Raw genomic sequence first — 20,533 nt, 5'->3', positions numbered from 1 at the left:
GCACACGACTCCCAGGACCGCAGAGCGCGGTTCTGCCCACACGGCCAGACACCTGCTCAGTGCCTTCACGAGCTCAGGGTTCTCACCGGTGACTTCGTGATCTCGTCTCCACACCTGGCCTCTAGAGTGCCTGCTGCTGCGAGCACCTGTGGATTGTTGGCCAATTTATAAAGCGGGGGTTTGGTTTGGTTTGAAGATATTTTTGTTGGTTTTTTTTGGGGGGGGGGTTGTTGGTTGGGTTTTTTTTTTTTTATTTTTTGCTTATAAAGATTTTACTTTTAGGCCATCTCTACACCCAATGTGGGGCTCGCACTTAACAACCCCAAGATCAAGAATCGCACAGTCCACCGACTAAGCCAGCCAGGCACCCCGATTGTTTCAGATTTAGAATAAACTACCTTTCTCTATCCGTTTTTTGTAAGATTTTTTTTTTTTTTAAATTTGAGAGAGCATGAAAGGGAAGAAGGTCAGAGGGAGAAGCAGACTCCCCACTAAGCAGGGAGCCTGACGCGGGACTCGATCCCAGGACTCCGGGATCATGACCCGAGCTGAAGGCAGTCGCTTAACCAACTGAGCCACCCAGAGAAGGCGCCCTTCTCTATCCAGTTTAATTGTTAGTGCAGAAAAGCCAAACTCAGCGTGGCAGAGATGGCGTTGCTGGGAGGGTCACTGTTGGGTTGGGGAGACTGGAGAGCAGCCACCCGGCTTCCTGCTTGGGGGTGGGGGCGCCCAGCTCGCTGCAGGGGGCAGCTGGAGAGCGTGGTGGGGCGCATGCAGAGGGGAGAGCTGCTTCCGGTGCGCTCGCTCCAGCCAAGGGGCTGTCAGCACGTCACCGCAGGAACAGTACTTCCCAAAGAACTCTTTACATATTAAGCATTTTCATAAAGATTTAAAACGGGATCCCTTAACCGCCGGCTCACTTCGGCAGGTAAAACCTGATGGATTGAGGCAAATCGTCCCGCGCGCATGAGACGGTAGTAAGCTCCTCCTGCGTGCTGTTGGGGAGGAAAGGCGGTGGAGACGGAAAGCATAGCGTGGGCTTTCAGGGAGCCCCACCCGCAGTCCTAGAACCCCCGGACGATCCCAGGGAGCGATGGGAGTGTCCCGCAGGCAGCCAGCGGCGGGGAGATGGGTCAGCTGAGCCTCAAGGATGGGAGGAACCTTCCAAGGAGGCGCCTTCCGGGCTGCGGGGAAATTGCTCTCCTCCGCAGGCAACAGGGAGTAACCGGGCGTGGCAGGAGGTGAGGCTGGTCCCCGGAGCAGAACAGGTTTTCCCCAGGGCTGGGGCCAGCGTGCGCCCAGAGAGAGCTTCCCTCTGCCCTAGTACCACCCCCTCTGCCCTTGCCCTTGCTCACCGTGGCTTTAAGGGCATGGGGGTGGGGGGCAGACTCTGCCTCGGGCTGTCTTTGCACATGAAGTCGTCAGAGTGTCTAGCCTGGATCCTGCTTCAGACCATCTACGCCTTAAGGCCACTTCTCAGGGCCACCAGGTGGAGACCGGGCTCACAGCTGCAAAGGCAGGCCCTGCACAGCCCTGAGCACCTGCCGCAGACGGGGAGACGGAGGGGAGACAGAGGGTGTAGCTGCAGACGGGGATAGCCACGCCCGGCTCTCCGGGCTCTGACTGCATGGACCCGCCCAAGAAAGCTGCTGAAGGTGACAAAGCCACTGTCAGGCAGCCAGCCCTTCTGTGAGTGCCTTAGCCATGTGACCTCCTCTACCCACCCGGCCCTGGGAGGCGGGTGCCATTACCCCCCTGTACAGATCAGGCTGGCCGCCCGAGCTCCAGGCTCAGAGAGCCCTGCCAGCCAAGGGACCCGGACACCCAGGTCCCCTTCGAGCATGGGGAGGTCTCCTGCAGGGTAGTCAAGGAAGCGGGAGCACTAGATAGCAAGTCCCCGGCTGCAGCGAGGGGAAGCCCACCTCGGGAAGCACGGAGCTGGGACAGGGAGAGGACTGACCAAAGCTGAGGGTTGCCGACCGTAGGGGTGTCCGAAGAGTGTGCGAAAATAGAAAGTCTCAGAATACCCAGAATCCACAAATCCTACCAGGTTTGGAAATCTTCTAGGAGGCCTGGGTTGGGGACCGTATCGAGCAGAAACTCAGCCACACCTGGAGTACTCAGCGCCTTTTAAGAAATCTCGTCGTCGTCATCGGGGCGCCTGGTGGCTCCGTCGTTAAGCATCTGCCTTCGGCTCAGGTCATGATCCCAGGATCCTGGGATCGAGCCCCGCATCGGGCTCCTGGCTCAGCGAGCCTGCCACTCCCCCGTTAAATAAAATCTTAAAAAGAAAAGAATCCTCATCGTCCAGTGGCTTCATGAATTAATGAAGCTCATTGGCCTGACCTTTTTCTCTCGGGACTGGCTTTGAGTTATCCTGCGTTTGTGGCGAGGGATAGGCAGGAAGGGAACCCAGAGTCACGGTCCCTGTGTTAGCCTGTCAGCTGCCGTGACCGAGCACCCCATACTGAGCTGTGTAAACAACACGCATTTATGTATTACGGTTCTGGGGCCTAGAAGGCCAGGATCAAGGAGTGGGCAGTATCAGTTCCTTCTGAGGCCGCGAGGGAGAATCTGCCCCAGGCCTTTCTCCTGGCTTCTGGTGGTTTGCTGGCGTTCCTTAGTTTTTAGAGGGACCGCGCTAGTCTCTGCCTTCGTGTTCACGTAGGGTCCGCCCTGGGGGTTGGACTGTGTCTGGGTCCAGTGTTCCCCTTTCAGTAAGGACAGGGTCATACTGGATCAGGACCCACTTGAATAACGTCATCTTAACTTGCTTCCCTGCAGACGCCTTATTTGCACATAAGGTCCCATTGATAGGTGTTGGGGACCAGGACTTCAGCCTCTTTTCAGGGAGCACGGTTCAACCCATAAGTTGAACTGTCCCCAAGTGTGCTGTGTAACTCCTGCCCCCTCCCCGTCAACAACCCCGATGGGAGAGACGGGATCCTCCAGATCCCATCCTTTGTCCACTACAGAGGAGGCCGCTACCCTTTGTACTCTTGGTCAGAACACCCGGAAAGCCAGGGCCCCTCCCGGCGCGGGTCCTGAGCTGAGCAGAGAAGCTTCTGCCAGGGTCTGGAGGCGCAAAGAGCAGCCAAGGCATCCGACCTGTTTCCTGGCCAGAAGCTTCCCTCCCCCATGAGCCCATTGCTCTCCAGAGGGAACAGAAAGACCCAGAGCGCAGGGAGTGTGCCAGATGTCCGCAGACGGAACTCCAAGTCCACTTTCACTCAAAGCATCTACACGCGGGGGAGTTAAGATACAGATGAAATACCACTATTAAGACATTTTCCAAATTTTGCGGTAGATACTGGAGAAGATTCACACGTTATGATGGCACAGTCCAGAATTTTACATGTGCCTTAATTTGAGGTACACACATTGCTAACAGCTTTATTCAGATGTAATTCACATACCATCATTCACCCTTGGGAAGTCTGCAGCCCATTGATTCTCAGTCTAGTCAGAAAGTTGTGTGACTGTTAGCGCAGTCCACGGTAGAGTGTCTCATTGCCCCACAAAGCAACACGGCACCCCTAAGCTATCCTCCTCCAAACCCCCCATCTTCTCCAGCCCCAGACAACCACTAACCTGCTTCCTCTCTTTAGTTTGCCTGTGACTACATTTCATTCAACTCTTCTGTATTTTTTTAAACTAAAAAAAAAAAAAAAAAGAATTGAAGGGGACGAGAAACAAGACAGAGGATGACTTCTACTGGAGAGTGACAAAATTCAAATTTTTATTTTCCCTCTCTTTCTCTCTCTCTCTCTCTCTCTCTCTTTGTTTTTTTTTTTTGTTTGGTTTTTTTTTTTTGTTTTGTTTTGTTTTTCTAATTATACAGTGAGCCCCTTTGCTAATACTCGGGGCAGGAGACGAGTACCATTTTATTGTAAAAATAAAGCAAGAACTGTCTTGTCATTTTTAAGTCATCCTTCGGGATTATTCTGAACACCTCCACAGCACCTAAAGAAAATCACTATCTTATTTTATGGGAGGAAAATGTATCTGAGCTCCAAGCAACTGACATCAAAGGGAATGGGGGAGCACGGCTGGCTGGGACTGGAAATGCTGGTTATCTCTGCCCTGGGTTTCCTGAGACCCGAGTCCTGCTCCCTCGCGTCTTCCTATCCCTCATCAGGTGGCCTCTCTCGGCCCTGAACAAATTGTTGGTTGGCTCCCGTGAGGGACCCTATAATTAAGTCACATCCTTTTGCCTCTTTAATATCATTGGAGGCAGAGCGTATAATTCTGTGAGGGGACAGAAGGAATATGTAATTTAGTGTCCTTTTCCTGAGCTGGTATGAACTCGGTACATGTAGCATCTTGAATGTTTCAGGTATAAAAAGTGATCGGATGTTTCAACAAGTATGTTACGTGAGCAAAACACGTACCGAGTTCATCCAGCAAGCAAGGGCTCTTTGGATGTGTGTCTGGCACGCTTGGGAATGTCACGTGTCCCCTTTCATTGATGAAGAGACATTCCACTGGCCCGGCTGGGTGGGTTCACAAGACACACCAATCCTGGCCACCGTCAGGAGCCTGGTGCTTAAGCTAGAAACCTGGGGGTCGTCCTTGACTTGTCTGGTTCTTCTGTGCCTCCTATCAGCTCGGTTGACCCCCTTTGAACGTCACCTCCTACACACACTGCGGGCCCTTCGTGGTCTGAGCCCTGCTCCCCTGCCCGGTCTCATCACCCGAGTGTCCCCGTTCGCATCCCAGCACACCCCCGCATTCCATAGTGTCGGGGTGTGTTGCGACAGCCCCATTGTGGGTTCTCACCCTGGATCCCATGGATGGAACACAAGAGGACCCGTGAGTGTCCTAAGGAGAGTACATCACTGCGCGTGCGTGTGTTTTTAGAAGCAGGGCCCTTGGCTCTCATAGATCCTGAACCAGGACATGTGAACCCCCAGACCGAAGGGCTTGGCTCTGGGTGTTCGAACGTGCGATGTCTCTCCGTCCCACCTGGTGAACTCCTCCTGCAGTTTCTGCTCAAATGTCACCCACTTGCCTGCTTGGTGGCCCTTTCTCGGGGTCCCCATGGCTCTGCTCTTCCCGAGTGGGATTTAGCCCCTTGATTGCATACCTCTTCCCCCTGCTGGACCACGGTTCCTGGGGCTGGGAGCCGGCGTACGGCCAGCTCTTGGTAAACACTCACAGAGTAAGGACAGGGACCGTTTTCTCAGCTGGGCCGTGGGACCAAGGGTCACACATGGCTGCACAGCCCTGTTTCTGCCCCGCCATCCTCACCAGCTGGGCCCACGGGGATTGTCACCCCTTCATGTGTTTGCCACCATCTGGCCCGAGGGGAAGGCCCGGCTGTCCAGCATTTTCGTGAAGAAACCAGACTTCTGTTTGCCCTGGGAACTCTCTAGATGCGTGATGATTTCTCAATGACCTCTTGACAAATTTTGAGCTCTTTGTTTTTCTTTTCCTTCTTTCATTGCCTTTCAGATTGATGCACTGAGTAAAAGAAGCAAAGAAGCCGAGGCAGCCTTCTTGAATGTCTACAAAAGATTGATCGACGTTCCAGGTAAGCCCGTGGAAGCCACCAGTGGGCGTTGCGTGTTGGTGTGTTGGTGGGTCCCGGGCTTATTCTTCTCGGCTTCCCTAAGGGAATTAGACCAGCAATGGCAGCTCCCCAGGAAGCTGGGAATTCTGGGAATATGGATTCTCGGCTTCGGATGGGTATGGAAATCAGGTGCGCATCTGCTGAAGTTAACCCTATAACTTCCAGTTGATGCCTTCATAAGTGCAGAAACTCAAACCTGTGCGGCTCCCTTTAGCCTCGGTGTGCAGTGCTGTGCATTCACAGAGAAGAAACAGAACCCATGTGTGTGCCGGGCAGACATTGTGAACGTTCTCGGTTCTGGGCTGACCGATTCCACCTTCGGGAATGACCCTGATAGGGCCCCTGGAGCGCCTCCTCCCTCCCAGGTCATCCAGGGAATTAGCATCCTCTGGCCAAGTCTTTCACTTAAATTATAGCCAAGAGCGAGAGGTAGCCTGTTTACGACATAGGTGGGTGGTTTCTTCTTGTAAAGGAACTAAAGAGTTAACGTGTTAATCATGCTTGCTGGACATTCAGAGAGGGAATGGCTTTCCATTCCTTATTTTCGAAAAGTGAGGCAGAATTCAGAGCACCTTGAGCCACAGGCCCTATTGGCCGTCTTTTCCCGGGCGTTCCAGTCACCTAGAAACCATGGGAAGGTGATGGACATGATCACACGGGTCCCGGCTCAGTCTTGGAAAGACTCAGATCAGAAAATCAGGAAAGCAGTGTGAACGTCCTCCTCTACAGACCAAGGAAGCCAAATTACCAGCACCCTCCCTTCCCCAGCCAGTTGGAGTTGCTCACTTACTCTTAGTAATCGTCTGAGCATTACCGGCATTACTAGAGCTGCTTTTAACAAAGCAGAGCAGAAGTAGACCTTCTTGGTGTCTGTACTTGAATTCCATTTGGGCTTCACTAGGCTCTGCTGTCCTCTCTGGGAGTGGGAGTTAATGGAGGCCAAGCCAAGCGAGAGCTGGCGGAAAGCACTCTGGACACTTTAGACAGAGAGGAGAGATACGGATTCTCCCGCCAGGGCCTGTTGTGAGGTCTTGGTTACATTCCTTTTCTTGTCTGGCCCTCAGCTTTCTCGTCTGGAAAATGGAATAAGGTAGGGGAACAGCCTAGTGATGAGAATGGTTTTCTTTCTTCTAACTTTTCACTGTCTTGGGAGCATCTCCAGCCCTTAGTTCCAGATTCCAGCCTTTTGATTTTCTGCAAGAGTTTGTATCCACCTAGGGGTTCCCCGACCACCCTGGGCAAGGCTTATGAGGAGGCTTCTTCATGGTAACTGGATCATTTGGTGTCTGATGTGCACTATTTCTCAGAAATCGGCAGCTTGGTGGGCCTGCTTGCATTTTCTTTTGCAAGTTTTGTGTGGATGACTTAGTTGAAAGGGGACGAGCTTGTTTTGTCTTTGCCAGAGACCCAGAGAGCCTTCAGCTGCTGTTTTCTAAATAACCTATACTCTCCTTTTATGAGACTGACACGCTACTTATGCACTAACAAGGCACCTTACGCTCTCTTTCTAAAAAGTCCATTTGTCCCTGCGTCTTCCCTTAGAGAACTTTCTCAGCCGGGCAATCCCTTTAACAAGTCACCGGCTTTCTCGTTTTGCAGTTGGTCTCCATCTAAATTTCCCATAGAAAAAGAAGAGACAGTTTTTAAATCAACTCTCCTCTTTGCCTGAGCAGGCCTCATTTATAGACCTATAATTTTTATAGAATCTCAATCATAACGCGGGTAGCTATTCTGTTTTTGTTGCTTAATATCGTACCATCAGCATTTTTCCCATATTGGTGATATTCTTCATAATTACATTTCTGGCTGGAGAATTCAAGTTTGCAGTTTCGGCGTAAGGCGGTGGGAGCAAATGACGTTTGATGTTTTCTGTGAAGAGTAAAAGTCGATCGAAGTACATCCACGTGCCCCATAAGATCGCTTTCACGCACCTCCTAGGTATTTCTTTCTTACAAATGCTGGGGTCTGACACATCCAGCAAGTTCTTTGCAAAGCAGGAACGGAGCTTGGAGCCCTCCGCCTGGGTTTCGAAGTCTGCTTATTGCTCAGATGAAGTAATCCTGTGGCTCAGCCTTACAGGAAGGGCCTGGGCAACAGCCTCGCATTTACTGACAGGCAGGCAGGTGGGGGGAGTCCGGGGTTTCACTGTCTGTGTGCTTTCGGCCGCAGTCCTACCTGAACCCAGAAACATCGGGGTGGGGGGGGTGTGAAGAGAATGTTAAATCCTGGTCATAAGAAACAGCAACTTAAGCGATATCGGAAAAGTCAGGGCAGCTGTCGGGAATACTGGGGTGGGTATTTCCGCCATGTGTCCTATGGCCGAGCTCCAGGAGCCCAGGAAGAGCCGATTGCTGGCTCCGGGGAGGGGCAGAGACAAAGCGCCACGACTAAGGAGGCTGGCCCAGAAATCCTACAGAACCAACCCCCGCCCCCCCTACTGTTCCCCATCCGAATATTTTTTTCTTTAAAGATTTTACTTATTTATTTGTGAAAGAGAGAGAGAGTGAGTTAGCAGGGGGAGGAGCAAAGGGGAAGAAAGACTGTCCGGCAGGCCCCGTGTTGAACGTGGAGCCCCACGGGGGCTTGACCTCATGACCCTGAGATGATGACCTGAGCCGAAGCCAAGAGGCGCTCGCCCCACCGATTGAGCCACCCAGGCGCGCCCTCTCTCCCCGCAGCCCCACCCCACAGTGCTGGAAGTTTTATTTGTGTCTTTGCTTGTTTTGTGCCTGCTGGTCCTACTGGGATGAAAGCTCCCTGAGGACAGCTTTGCATTGTCATTCTGTGCCCAGGGCTTGGAGCAGGGCCTGGCCTACAACAGGTGTGATATGTGGCGTGCCCCGAGGAGGGGGTGTCATCCCAGAGCCACCCCAGAGTCCTCAGCAGCAGAACTCACCAAGGGGCACAGTAGTAGCTCTTAGAGCTCCATCCCGGCTCAGTTCTGACTCCTCCGAGTGTCTGCTTATGTAGCCGGTAGCTCCTGGGCATGGCCCCCGAATGACTGATGGGCGCCCCGAGACCACCCAGTGTGTCTAGAGGAAACCAGCTCTTTGCTCTGCGTCTCTCAGCGAGCAGCACCACTTTCAACCCACCTGTTCACCCGAGAGTGCGGCGTCACCGCGTCCTGGCCATTCTGCCTCCAGAATATTCTCAATTCCATCCACTTCTCTCCACCCCCACTTCTGCTCTCCGCCTCATGGTCCGGGCCACCCCCTCGTGTCTGCCGCCTCTCAAAGTGAGTCTCCAGGCTCGTAGGAATGGGTTATCCTTCACCCCACAGGCAGGCCAGGCCCCATCTCGGCTGATACCTTATTCCTCCAGGTGAACCTGAGATCCTCCTACGGGACCTCCCAAGTCTGGCTTAGCCCCTCTCTCTCACACACACACACACACACACACACACACACACACACGCACACGCCCATCCCCAGCACCCTGCGTTTGCCCCGGTTACAACTCATGGCACTCCACTGTTTTCCCTTCTGGCCCGGCAGAGACGGGGGTGGAGTCTAGTCCCTCCTCATTTTCCTACTGTCTCCCCCAGTGCCTGCCGTGTGGCAGAAACTCCATAAACATTGGCCGAATGAATCAGCGAAAGACACACTATTTCTTGCTGAGCCCGTACAGTCTGCCGGTGTTCGCACCGGACCACGCTCCCAAGGCTGACGCTGGCACCCGGGGCCACTCTGGGGGGGAAGAAACACTGGCCTGTGGGGCTCCTCCCTCTTTTCATTTTCCACGGCCCAAATCCCAAGCAATGGTCCTTCTCTTCGCCCAAGCACCTTCGTCTTAGAGACACTGAATAAACATTTAGATGCATAATCGTCCTGATGAGCCCCCCAAACAGTTGAAATAGGTAAGACCCCCTCAAATTTACCATCTTCCTCGTTTGCCCCCAAACTGTTCTTCATTCCGTGGTCCATTTTGAGGGTATCTTAAGATGCTTTTTACCGGAAATACCCTGCTAACTTTGGCCAAAGCACACCCTCTTTCCACACTGCTGCGACCCCTCCCTCCCTGGTGAGTTGGTGAGCGCCTCGGAAGCTGTCCCTTCCCTGGGTCCCAGGAACCACGGTGAGCCCCAGGGGTGGAGTCGGGAGCGAATCAGCCGGATGGCTTCTTGTTTCCTTGGACTTCGGAGGGCGGGGCGGGGGGGAGTGTGGGCGTTAAAAACAACCACACACATAGTAATTGAAGTGTGGGTATGACAAGTATTTTGGAGGTAACGCCCATCGGGCATGGAGTGGAGCTCAGAGAGGACTGGGCAGGGGCCAAGGATGATGTCATCTGAACGGAAACACTGTCCCTGGTCAAGGGGGCGCTGCTAATAGTTAGGCCCCAGTAAGGGGCGCACGCCCTCGTGGTCACCTCGCCGGGGAGGCAGGCAGGGGCCTGGTAGGGTATGGGACAGATTCTGGGCTTCATCTCACAGGCAGAAACTGGGGACGGCTTGTGAGCAGGGAAATGACACTCTCCGATGGGCTTAATAAAAATGTTGTCCTGATTGTAGTTGGGACAACAGATCAGAAAGGTGTCCCAAGGGGACCTGGGGAGGGAGAGATGAGGTCACTTGGTTTCGGGTGGCGGGAATAAAATTAGAGGCAAATGGACGGATTTTGCCTGCATGAAGGAGGTGGGGGGGGTAGTTGAGGAAGGTGACGGGGACAGCCCTCACCAGGACACGGTGGGGTGTCAGCGCTTGCTTTCATGGTTTCCTCTGGCTTATTAATGAAAAGGAAGACCAGCAGGGGCGCCTGGGTGGCTCAGTTGGTTAAGCGTCGTCCAACTCTTGATTTTGGATCCAGTCATGATGTCAGGGTCGTGAGATCGGCATCAGGCTCCACGCTCAGCGGACAGTCTGCTTGTGATTCTCTCTCTCTCCCTCTGTCCCCCTACCCTCTTTCTCTCTAAAATCAGTCTTAAAAAGAAGACCAATAGACAGTTGGCAGGATTAGCCTCTCTCTCCGGTTTCTAGTATCTCTAATCATTGTTCTAATTGAAAGTGGCTTTTGCCTTTATTGTCAGTGAGAGCGGTTTTACCTTTCAATTCATAAATAGGTTAGGATTTTACTACATTTGTCAAGATGGCTTCATCCGTCAGTTTCATCACAGACGTGTTTTTTATCATACTGTTCACTGTCAGCCTGTAGGGGTAGCTTCAACTGGGACATATTTACGTTTTTTTTCTTTTAATACACCTCTGATTGAGATTTGTATTTATTACTTGGTGCTGAACTCATGAAGAACATCACAGTCATCCGCCAACAACATGACTTGGTAAGGAGACCTGGGCGAGGCGCCCCCGGGGGGGGGGGGGGCGTCCCTCCACGACCAGTTCGCTCAGGAGGCCAGCGTCCCCCTGCGTGGGCATGTGTTTGTGGGTGAGAGCCAAGTTCACTGAATATCTGTCAACAACACTGACCCTGAGTGTGCGAGAGAAGGTTCGAGGCATGCCGTTTCTGAAGTCCTGAAACACATTCCCTCGGCCAGCACTTCCTGGCGGTGCGTTTTGTGCCAGGCCCTAGAGCGCGTAAGGTGCAGACTCGATGGAGCCTTGGCCTTCGCCTGCCCCTGGCTGGTTCCTTTCTGCCTGGTGGGAGACTGCCCAGTCTGTGCGAAAATACTCCCACAGTTAAACAGGCTAAACAGGCAGCCTCCATCCCTGACTGCAGTGAAAGGAAAAATAAATGGTTCCACTCTTGAAAGTGTGATCCTCGCCCATAGCTGGAAATATTCTAGAACAACCTCTCCAGAAAGCTCTTACAGAGCTGGACTGGTACCGTATCTTGAGCAGAGTTATGGTGTGCATAATCCGCCCGGAATTGACCTGGCGTGGGTGACTTGCTCTTGCTTCTTGGTACTTTTCAGATTTTTTTTTTCCCCCACAATGAGCACGTATTTATCTATACAGTCGGGGGGAAAGCATAAATCAGAACAATCAGGATCTTCGTTTCTGAATCGCCCTTATTAATGGAAAACAGCTCAGAATTGAAGCACTAGTCGGTTGAGTATTTGTGAGACACTTACCAATTTGTGTAAAACACAACTGTGACTTCTCCGTCTCAGAAACATCTTGGCAACAGGGTCTTCTTGAAGTTTAGAAAACGGGGAGAAGAAAGGGTGGAGCTCCCACCTGTACACGGGGGGCCCAGAGCCTTTCTGCCTTGGGGACTAGATTCACCATAAGAGCCTCTGTCTTGCCTCCGTCTGCGCCGCCCCCCACCCCGATCCCCCAACAGAGAATCATCTGTCACTCCTTGCTAAGATGTGGTTTAGGTCCTACAGACACAAACCCTTCAAACACAAAGGCAGTGCCTGGAAGGGTTTATTTTAAGATTTAAATCTGAGGAAGCACATTACCAGCGGTATAAAATATTCATTGGCTCATGAACACTGCTAGAACTCCGTTTCACGAGCGCTCGCCCTCCCCTGATTTCTGTGGACTCACTGGCCTGCAGGTGTGAGCCGAGGTGTTGGTCTGCAGAAGTCTTGAAGGAGAGTGGGTGAAGAGAGGCCCCTCGGTTTTCAAAAATGCCCCTGCTCCCAGGTGCTCCTCTGGAAGGCTGTAATTTGCATTCGGGAAAACCTGCCCTGGTAACTATCCCCGGCCGCCTAGCATTTGAGGATCCAGAAATAAAGTAGAACGTCACTGTTTTTGAGAACTGCTTTTTAATGCGCCTCCGTAAGAAGACAATAATCGTCTGGGCCTTTGTGCCTGACACGCCGGGTTCGAGGGAGGACACACCATCATTTAAAATTGGAAAATACCGTGACATCCGTCCATCCTCCTTCCCCACCTGCCCCAGACCAAGGATCCCGATAGCAAGACTCTTGGAAAAAAAGAAACGAAATCTGAGGACCTAGTTAGAAACAGCCCTGGCTTCTTTTGCCAGCGCTAAAAGGGACGCACTCCTTGGTGGCATTTTTTAAGACTAGGGATGTGGCCGCTCCTGCCTGATCCTGCAAGGCTGCTCCAGTCCGTGTTTTCCAGATCTCCTGGTGTTGGCAGCCCAGCCGGTGCCCAGGCCCCTCCAGAGAGAACTCTGTAACCTCCTAACCTCGGGATCCCCTTTGCACACACTCAGTTTACCTTCCTAAAGCATTTTCATTCACATGCGAGAATCAAGCACCAGCCAGCACCCTGATGGGACAGAAGAGGAACCAGGACCAAGCCATGAAGGCTGCGGGTTGCAGATGCCCTCCTGTCTCTCCGCTGGCCCAGAGCTGATCCCGAAGCAGCCTGGGGACTAGAGGCCAAGGGACAGTCACACTCTGCCCAGCCCTGGGTCACCGTAAACCAGACAGGGAGGTAGCTTCTCTACTGCCCTTGCCCTCACTTCATGCAGATTTGGGGCCCGATGAGCATCTCCGTTTTGCGTACCGAAGGTTTGCTGGCCAAGGCATCGCTGCGTGTTAAAGAAAGGCAGACGTGACAAGATGGGCTTCTGAGCGCCGATGGCCACGTCTGCGTGCCACCTCTCCCTGCCAGTCGGCTTCCCAGCCCCTCGGCACATGCGGGGACTCACCGGCCGGGCCTTGGGGATCCTGGGCTCTCCCTGCCAGTCGGCTTCCCAGCCCCTCGGCACATGCGGGGACTCACCAGCCGAGCCTTGGGGATCCTGGGCTCGCTCATGCGGGGAGGTGTGTTGCCTCTCCCCCCCTTCGCCGTAGCCGGGGTGGTCCTGGCACACTTGATAGCTAGACAGCTTTTCATCAGTTGCTCATCAGCATGCTAATTGCTGTATGACTAATTACGCCCTGAATTCCAGTTGATTTTCTTAATGAGACAGCTGGGTTAATTATGTAATCGTATGATTACATTAGCCTAGAGTGCCCCGGCGCAAAGGAGCGTCTGCCGCGCTGTGATGTCATCGCCGGGATGGCACTCACAAGGGGCACATTCACCCCCCAATGGCGGGGGACAGCCCCGCTGCCCGCAGCGCTCTCTGCGCAGACGTGGGCCTGGTTTTGCGAGGTGGTTCTTGCCAGTCCTCGTGGTGTCTCTGGAGAGGCAGCTCACCAGCAGCCTGTCCACACCCTCCCCAGTGCACCAGGACCCCACAAATCAGAAGCCCTGCTTCCCAGCCTCGACCGCGGTCCATGAGGGCCAGCGGCATCCTCCTCCTTCTAGAACGCCCCCCCCCCCCAATAGTGAGTTTTATCAGAGCGTGCCAGCGCTTCCTTTATGGTGACGCAGAGAATCCAAAACGAGAGGAAGACCAGAGGATGTCTGTTCACTTCAAGTCTGAAGAGCACAGACTGGCCCCTCTTCCCCATCCGTGTTGTGTTTTGTACCTTGTTTCCACCCTGATCTCCGCACACCTCAGACCTCGCTGAGCAAGTACATGTGATCAGAGGAGGGTGACATCTGCCAGCCACTGACCAGCTCTCTACTCCCAATGACAGCAAAACTCCAGAGTCAATTATGCCTGCTGACCTCCACCCCCACCGCCCTGCACCTGCTACACTCCTTCCCGACGCCACGACTCCCTCTTCCTTGCTGGGCTCCGAATGTGGGCAGATCCCAGACTGCCGAGCCTTTTTCTTTTCTGCATTTACGTTCTCTCCCTAAGTAACCTCCTGTGTGGTATGCTCCCAGATGCCACCACCAACCTCATCCAGGCCACCATGTCCTCTCTCGCCACTGGGCTCTCCCGGCCTCCTTTGCATGGCAGCTGGATGCGTCTAAGTCAGTGGTCTCCAAACTACTTTTTTTCGCATCTCCCAAATCTTGACATCATACCCCTTGCCTATGCTTATGTACTCACTTGTTTAAATGACAGACATTTGTAATTAGAGGAATGTAGCATTATAAATCATAAGGTGAAAATGGAATTAAAAGGATGTGATGAAGAATAAAAACGACTTCAAATTTATATTTTCTCAGCAATACAAAAAACTTTGTGCTCTCCCAAAAATACCATGTTTTAAAGTCAACTTGGTAGAGGCCTGATTTGCAGACAATAAAACACACTGATCTCAAGTGTACAGCTTGATAGCATGGCCACCCTCCCAGTCTAGATACGGAACCTTCCCATCACCTCCAAAGTTCCCTGCTGATCCCAGACCCCAGCAACCACCGATCTGCTTTCTGTCGCTTTCGATTAGCTTCACTATTTCCGGTGTTCCACATAAATGGAGGCCCTGGCATGTTCTCGTCTGTGTCGGACTTCCTCCCCTCAGCGTGCTGTGTTGGGGATTTATCTGTGCCGTCCATCTGTGTCGTCATAGTCTTCTCCTTTGCGGTGTGGAATGGTGTCCCTCCGTGTGGGGTAATAGAGTACTTATCCGTCCACCTGCTCATGGACACCTGTATTGTTTCCGGCGTGAGGGCTGCTGTGAGTAACTCGCTATAAGCATTCATCAGCAGCTGTCATGTGGGCATACTTTTTAAGTGCCTAAGACTAGGGGCGCCTTTGTGGCTCCTTTGCCTAAGCTGCCTTTGGCTCACGTCATGCTCCTAGGGTCTGGGATCGAGCCCCACATTGGGCTCCCTGCTCAGTGGGGAATCTGGAGTCCGCTCCCTCTTCCTCTGCCCCCTCCCTGCTCATGCTTGCTCTGTCTCTCTCTCATAAATGATCAAAATCATATAAATACATACATACAAACACATATGTAACTACCTAGGACTGGAATTGCTGAGACACAGGGCAGGCATGAGGTTACAGGTTTAAGAAACTGCCAGGCTGTTCTTTCAAAGAAAGAATCTTATCTTATGCCCCGGCAAGAAACCAGTGGGCGTTCGGGTTCCTCCTCGTCCTCTCTATCAGTTGGTGTCGTCAGTCTTTTCACTGCTAGACATTCCGCGGAGCATGTAGCCATTTTGTTGTGATTTTAATTTGTATTTTCCTGATGACTGATGATGCTATTTTTTCATGTGCCTTTTGGTCATTCTTAGATCTTCACTTATAAAGGGTTTAAAATCTTTTGCCCATTAAAAAAATGGATCGCCATATTACTGAGTTGTAAATATTTTATATATTCTAGACACAGGTCCTTTGTCAAATATATGCATTGCAAATATTTTCTCCCTATACGAGGATAAGGTTTTATTTTAATAAAGCCCAAGTTACCCTGATTATTATGGTCTGGGATTTTTTATGTTCTTAGAAATTATTGACTGGGCTCTATTTTTTTTTCTTGTGGTTTTTGAGTGAAGTTGTGTAATTTTTATCTTTTTTTTTTAGGATTTTATTTATTTATTTGACAGAGATCGCAAGTAGGCAGAGAGGCAGGAAGAGAGAGAGGAGGAAGCAGACTCCCTGCTGAGCAGAGAGCCCGATGCGGGGCTCCATCCCAGGACCCTGGGACCATGACCTGAGCCGAAGGCAGAGGCTTAATCCACTGAGCTACCCAGGCGCCCCTAATTTTTATCTTTTACCTCTAGACTGATAATACATTTTGAGTTAGTTTTTACGTGTGGCTTGAGATTAAGGTCAAGTTTCATTGAAAATTAATGGACGTTACGTGTGTGAAATGTTGTCTAGATCTTCTTTTATATAAATAATCTATATGTAGATAGACATATACGTATCTATCTATCTGTCTGTCTATATATGTTGTAAAGGACCATCTCTTTTATTTCATTGTTCTGTGTATCTGTCCTTATGTTAATGTCACACTATCTAGGTTACTAGAGCTTTACAGTCAGTGTTAATCAGGTAATATAAGTCCTTTATCTTTGGTCTTCTTAAGATTTTATTTATTTATTTATTGTCAGAGAGAGCGCGCACGCGCACACATGTGGGCATGCGTGTCCATAAGTGGGGGGGTGGCAGGCAGAGGGAGAAACAGGCTCCCCACCAAGTGAGGGGCCTGATGTGAGACTCAATCCATGGACCCTGGGATCATGGCCTGAGCCGAAGGTAGAGGCCACCTAGACATCCCTGGTCACCTTTTTACACATGAGTGTCCTAGAATTTTAATCAGGGTTCTTCTATAGATAATCTGAGGAAAATTGACAATTTAAGACTATCGAATCTTTCCTTTCAAACATGGTGTTTTTCTTTAAGTCTTTTGTGATTTCCCTCAGGAAAATTTTACAGTTTTCCGCATATAAGCCTGGCACCTACGTCATCCAGCATAACCTCACCGGTCATGTTTTTGGATGCTGTAGCAAATAGTATTTTCTTTATAATTTTCTTTTCCATTTGTCACTTTTATATAGAAATGCACTTAATTTTTATATAATAATACTATATTTGTGGCCTTTTCACACTCACCTATTAGTTCTCAAAGCTTTTTGGTGGATTCCTTGGGCTCTTCTATCTCGCATGTTTCTTGTGCGCTTAAGAGATTGTGGACTTCATAGATGTTGGGTGGAATGTTCATAAATACCAGATCATATTGTTTGGTGTGTTCTGTATTTTTTCCAGTCTGTAATGTCAGATATTTGTTTTTCTTTTTCTTGCACAGGCTTGGACCTCAGGTGTGACAGTGAATAGAAGTAGAGAAAGCGTTGGTCCATTGGACCATCTTGCACTGGCCCACCTTTAGGGAAAAGCATTCAGTCTTTCACCATTAAGTATGATATTAGCTGTGGGGTTTTAATAGACACTCTTTATGAGGTTGAGAAAATGCCCTTCCATTCCTACTTTGCCAAGAGTTTTTATCATGAATAGGTTTTGAATTCTGTCAGATTTTTTTCCTGCATCCGTTGAGGTGATCGTACAATTTTTCACCTTTCTGCTCTTCATATGAAGTTATGTGGTTGATGGTGGGATGTTAATCCAGCCTCATCTTCCTAGGATAAATCTTAACTTGGTTATGATGTGTTGTGCTTTTTAGAATTTGCTGGATTCGATTTGCTAATATTTTATGAAGGGCTTGCACACTTGCATTCATCAGGAGTATAGGACTGTGGTTTTATAAAATGAGTTGAGAAGTGCCGCCTCTTTCTCTGTTTGCTGACAGAGTTGGTGTAAGATATCTATCTGTGATACCGATACTATATTACACCATCTCTGTTATGGTATAAGATAATCTATTGTTCTTCTCTAAAATTTCTCTTGTCCACCAGTGAAGGCATCTGGGCTTGAGGTTTTGTTTGGTGCAAATTTTTCATTATAAATTTAATTTCTTTAACATTTAAAAGACTATGAAGATGTTTTATTTCTTCTTGGGTCAGTTTTGGTCATTTTTCAGGGAACGATCCATATCATGTAAATTATCCAGTTTATTGGTATAATGTTGTTCATAATGTTTTGTTATCTTTCAGAAATCTGTAGGATGTGTAGTGATACTTCCTTTGTCATTCCCGATCTTAGAATTTGTGAATTCTCTCTTTTTTCTTCTTGATCATTCTGGCCAGAGGCTTGTCGATTTTAATGATTATTTTTTTAAGAACTAGCTTTTGCTTGCCTTACTTTTTCTCTTTTCCCCATCTGATTTAAGTTTTATTACTCTTTGTTCTTACTGTTTACCAACTTCTACTTTGGGTTTTATTCACTCTTCTTGGGGTGGAGAAGTTACGTCATTGATTTATTCTGTTGTGGTTGCAGGAAATGCATCATACGATTTCTATTAAGTTTATACAATGATTTTCTTTATCCCTAGTAATATTTCATGTCCTAAAGTTTCCTTTGTCTGATTTGAACTTAGTCACTCAAGCTTTCTTTTGATTAATGTTTTCATGTTTGATCTTTTTTCTATGCTTTTACTATTAACCTGTTTTTTATTACTATATTTAAGTTGCATTTCTTGTAAACAGCTATGCCTTCCTTTATTGTCCAATCTGACAATCTTCTTTTTAAGTGGAACGTTAGGTCTTTTACATTGACTGTAATTATGGATAAAGTTGGGTTTAAGTCTGCCAACTTACTGTTTGTTTCTTACTTGTGTTACCTGGTTTGGGTTATTTTTTTCCTGCTTCATTTGATCATTTTTTATGATCTTATTTTACCTCCCCAATTGTCTTGTTATCTGTAACTCTTTGTCTTATTTTTTCAGTGATTACTTAGGGTTTACAATCACCGTCTTTAATTTATTACATTGTACATTCAAGTAATATTATACTACTTCTCATACAACGGAAGAAGTTCCAGTACACTTATTTTCTCTCTCTAGTCCTTTGTGTATCATTATTCATTTTATTCCTAGATACGTTCTAATGGTACAGTACATTGTTACTATTTTTGCTTTCTTCTTTCACCTTAGAAAAATACGGAATACCGGGCGCCTGGGTGGCTCGGTGGTTTAAGCCGCTGCCTTCGGCTCAGGTCATGATCTCGGGGTCCTGGGATCGAGTCCCACGTCCGGCTCTCTGCTCTGAGGGGAGCCTGCTTCCTCCTCTCTCTGCCTGCCTCTCTGCCTACTTGTGATCTCTCTCTGTCAAATAAATAAATAAAATCTTAAAAAAAAAAAAAAGAAAAATACGGAATACCTCTCAAATTTGCATGTCACCCTTGTGCACGGCCAAGCTAATCTTCCCTGTACCGTTCCAGTTTTAGTATATGTGCTGCTGAAGCGAGCGCTACTATTTTTGCTTTTAAATAGTCAATGATCTTCTTAGGAGATTAAAAATGAGAAAAATAGCATTTTATTTTTATATATTTACCATTTCTGGTGTTGTTTATTCTTTTTTGCACATCCAGGTTTCTGTCCGGCACCATCTTCTTTCAGTCTGTATCTCCCTTAACATTTCTTACAGCGTGGGCACGCTGACCGCAAGCTGCCCCAGCTTTCATTCATCTGAGGGGGAAAAAAACAAAACTCAACCTCGTTTTTTTTGAAAGACATTTTTCTTGGGTATAAAACTGTATGTTGGCAATTTTGGGTTTATTTGTTTCTCTCTCTCTCTCTCTCTCAGAACTGACCTGCTTTATTTCTAACAGGAGGTCCCTAGTTAGTCTTATTTTTCTTCCCCTGCGCAGAACAAACCTTCTTTTCTCTGGCTTTTAGGATTGCCTTTTTATTCTTCTTTTCACCAATTTTGATGGGGTTTATTGGTGTTCTGTGTTTAGCCTATTTGTAGTTTGTTGAGTTTCTTGGAGTGTTATGTTTATAACCTTTACCAAATTTGGAATATTTCTCCCCTGTTTCTTCAGATCTACCCCTTGCCCCTCTCTAGGACCAGGATTAGACCGCCTGGTACCATTCCATAGGTTGCTGAGGTTTTAGTAACTTTTTTCCTGTTTAGACAGTTTCTATGATTGTGTCTGTGAATTCACTGATCTTTTTTCTTTTGCAGAGTCTAATCTGGTGTTAAGCCAGTTGAGAGAATTTTTTTTTTCCCATTTCGGACATTGTATTTCAAGCTCCAGAATTCCATTTGATTCTTCTTTGTAATTTCCATTTCTCTCCTCATTGTGTTCATATTTTTCTTTAAATCCTTGAGCAGGCTTATAATAGCTGTTGAAGTCTTCATCAACTAATCCCATTATCTCTTGTCATTTCTAGTTCTGTTTTTATTAACTTATCTCCCCCCACCCCAGATTATCCTATTTCTTTGCATTTTTTGCAGTCATTTTTAGTGCCTGAAACATTTTCATAGAGGACGTTGTTTTTGTCAGTAAGTTTAGATGATGATAGGAATGTTTCCAAATATCTACTTTTGAAATGCTGTCACTATAGCATGAGCTTCTTTTAATAAGTGGTTTTTTCCCCAGTAAGTATTAAAACATCAAGTAGATCATGTATTTGTTTTTTCAAAAGTGTGTGCAAGGCAGCGTATTACGCTGCCATCAGAGAACAGGGCAGCTAATGTGGAACATTTAACTTTTCAAAAGAAAATTGCGTAACTCATCTTTAAGCCTAAAACTCTTAAATACTTGGCCACTAAACCAACAAACCTTTCTTGGGTCCTGAGTACTGCAGTTTTCTTCTTGTGGGCCAGAGGCTTACCTTGCCAGGGTCCTCTGCTCCGGCGGGTTTTCCCATCAGGAGTAGAACTGAATACAAACTTGATTCGGACGTTGTATTTTTCATGAGACTGATGCGCTACTTACCGCGTTGGTGGTAGTT

The 20,533-nt window shown here is 48.8% G+C and overlaps 1 protein-coding gene and 1 non-coding gene across 2 annotated transcripts in view; one reads left to right on the top strand and one right to left on the bottom strand.

Moving 5' to 3' along the window:
- Positions 1–20,533, top strand: part of CUX1 (cut like homeobox 1) — a 338,009-nt gene that overhangs the window by 185,202 nt on the left and 132,274 nt on the right. The window contains 1 exon segment of the mRNA XM_045994176.1: positions 5,455–5,533. Coding sequence (XP_045850132.1) covers positions 5,455–5,533 — 79 coding nt within the window.
- On the bottom strand, positions 18,939–19,044 carry LOC123934307. Its single transcript, XR_006816775.1, has one exon. It is a non-coding gene; the product is annotated as a U6 spliceosomal RNA (small nuclear RNA).

The sequence above is a fragment of the Meles meles genome, chromosome 21, assembly GCF_922984935.1.
Source record: "Meles meles chromosome 21, mMelMel3.1 paternal haplotype, whole genome shotgun sequence".
Classification (NCBI taxonomy): Eukaryota; Metazoa; Chordata; class Mammalia; order Carnivora; family Mustelidae; genus Meles; species Meles meles.
Note: the sequence above shows the minus strand (reverse complement) of the source record. Positions and strands in the feature narration are given on the sequence as shown.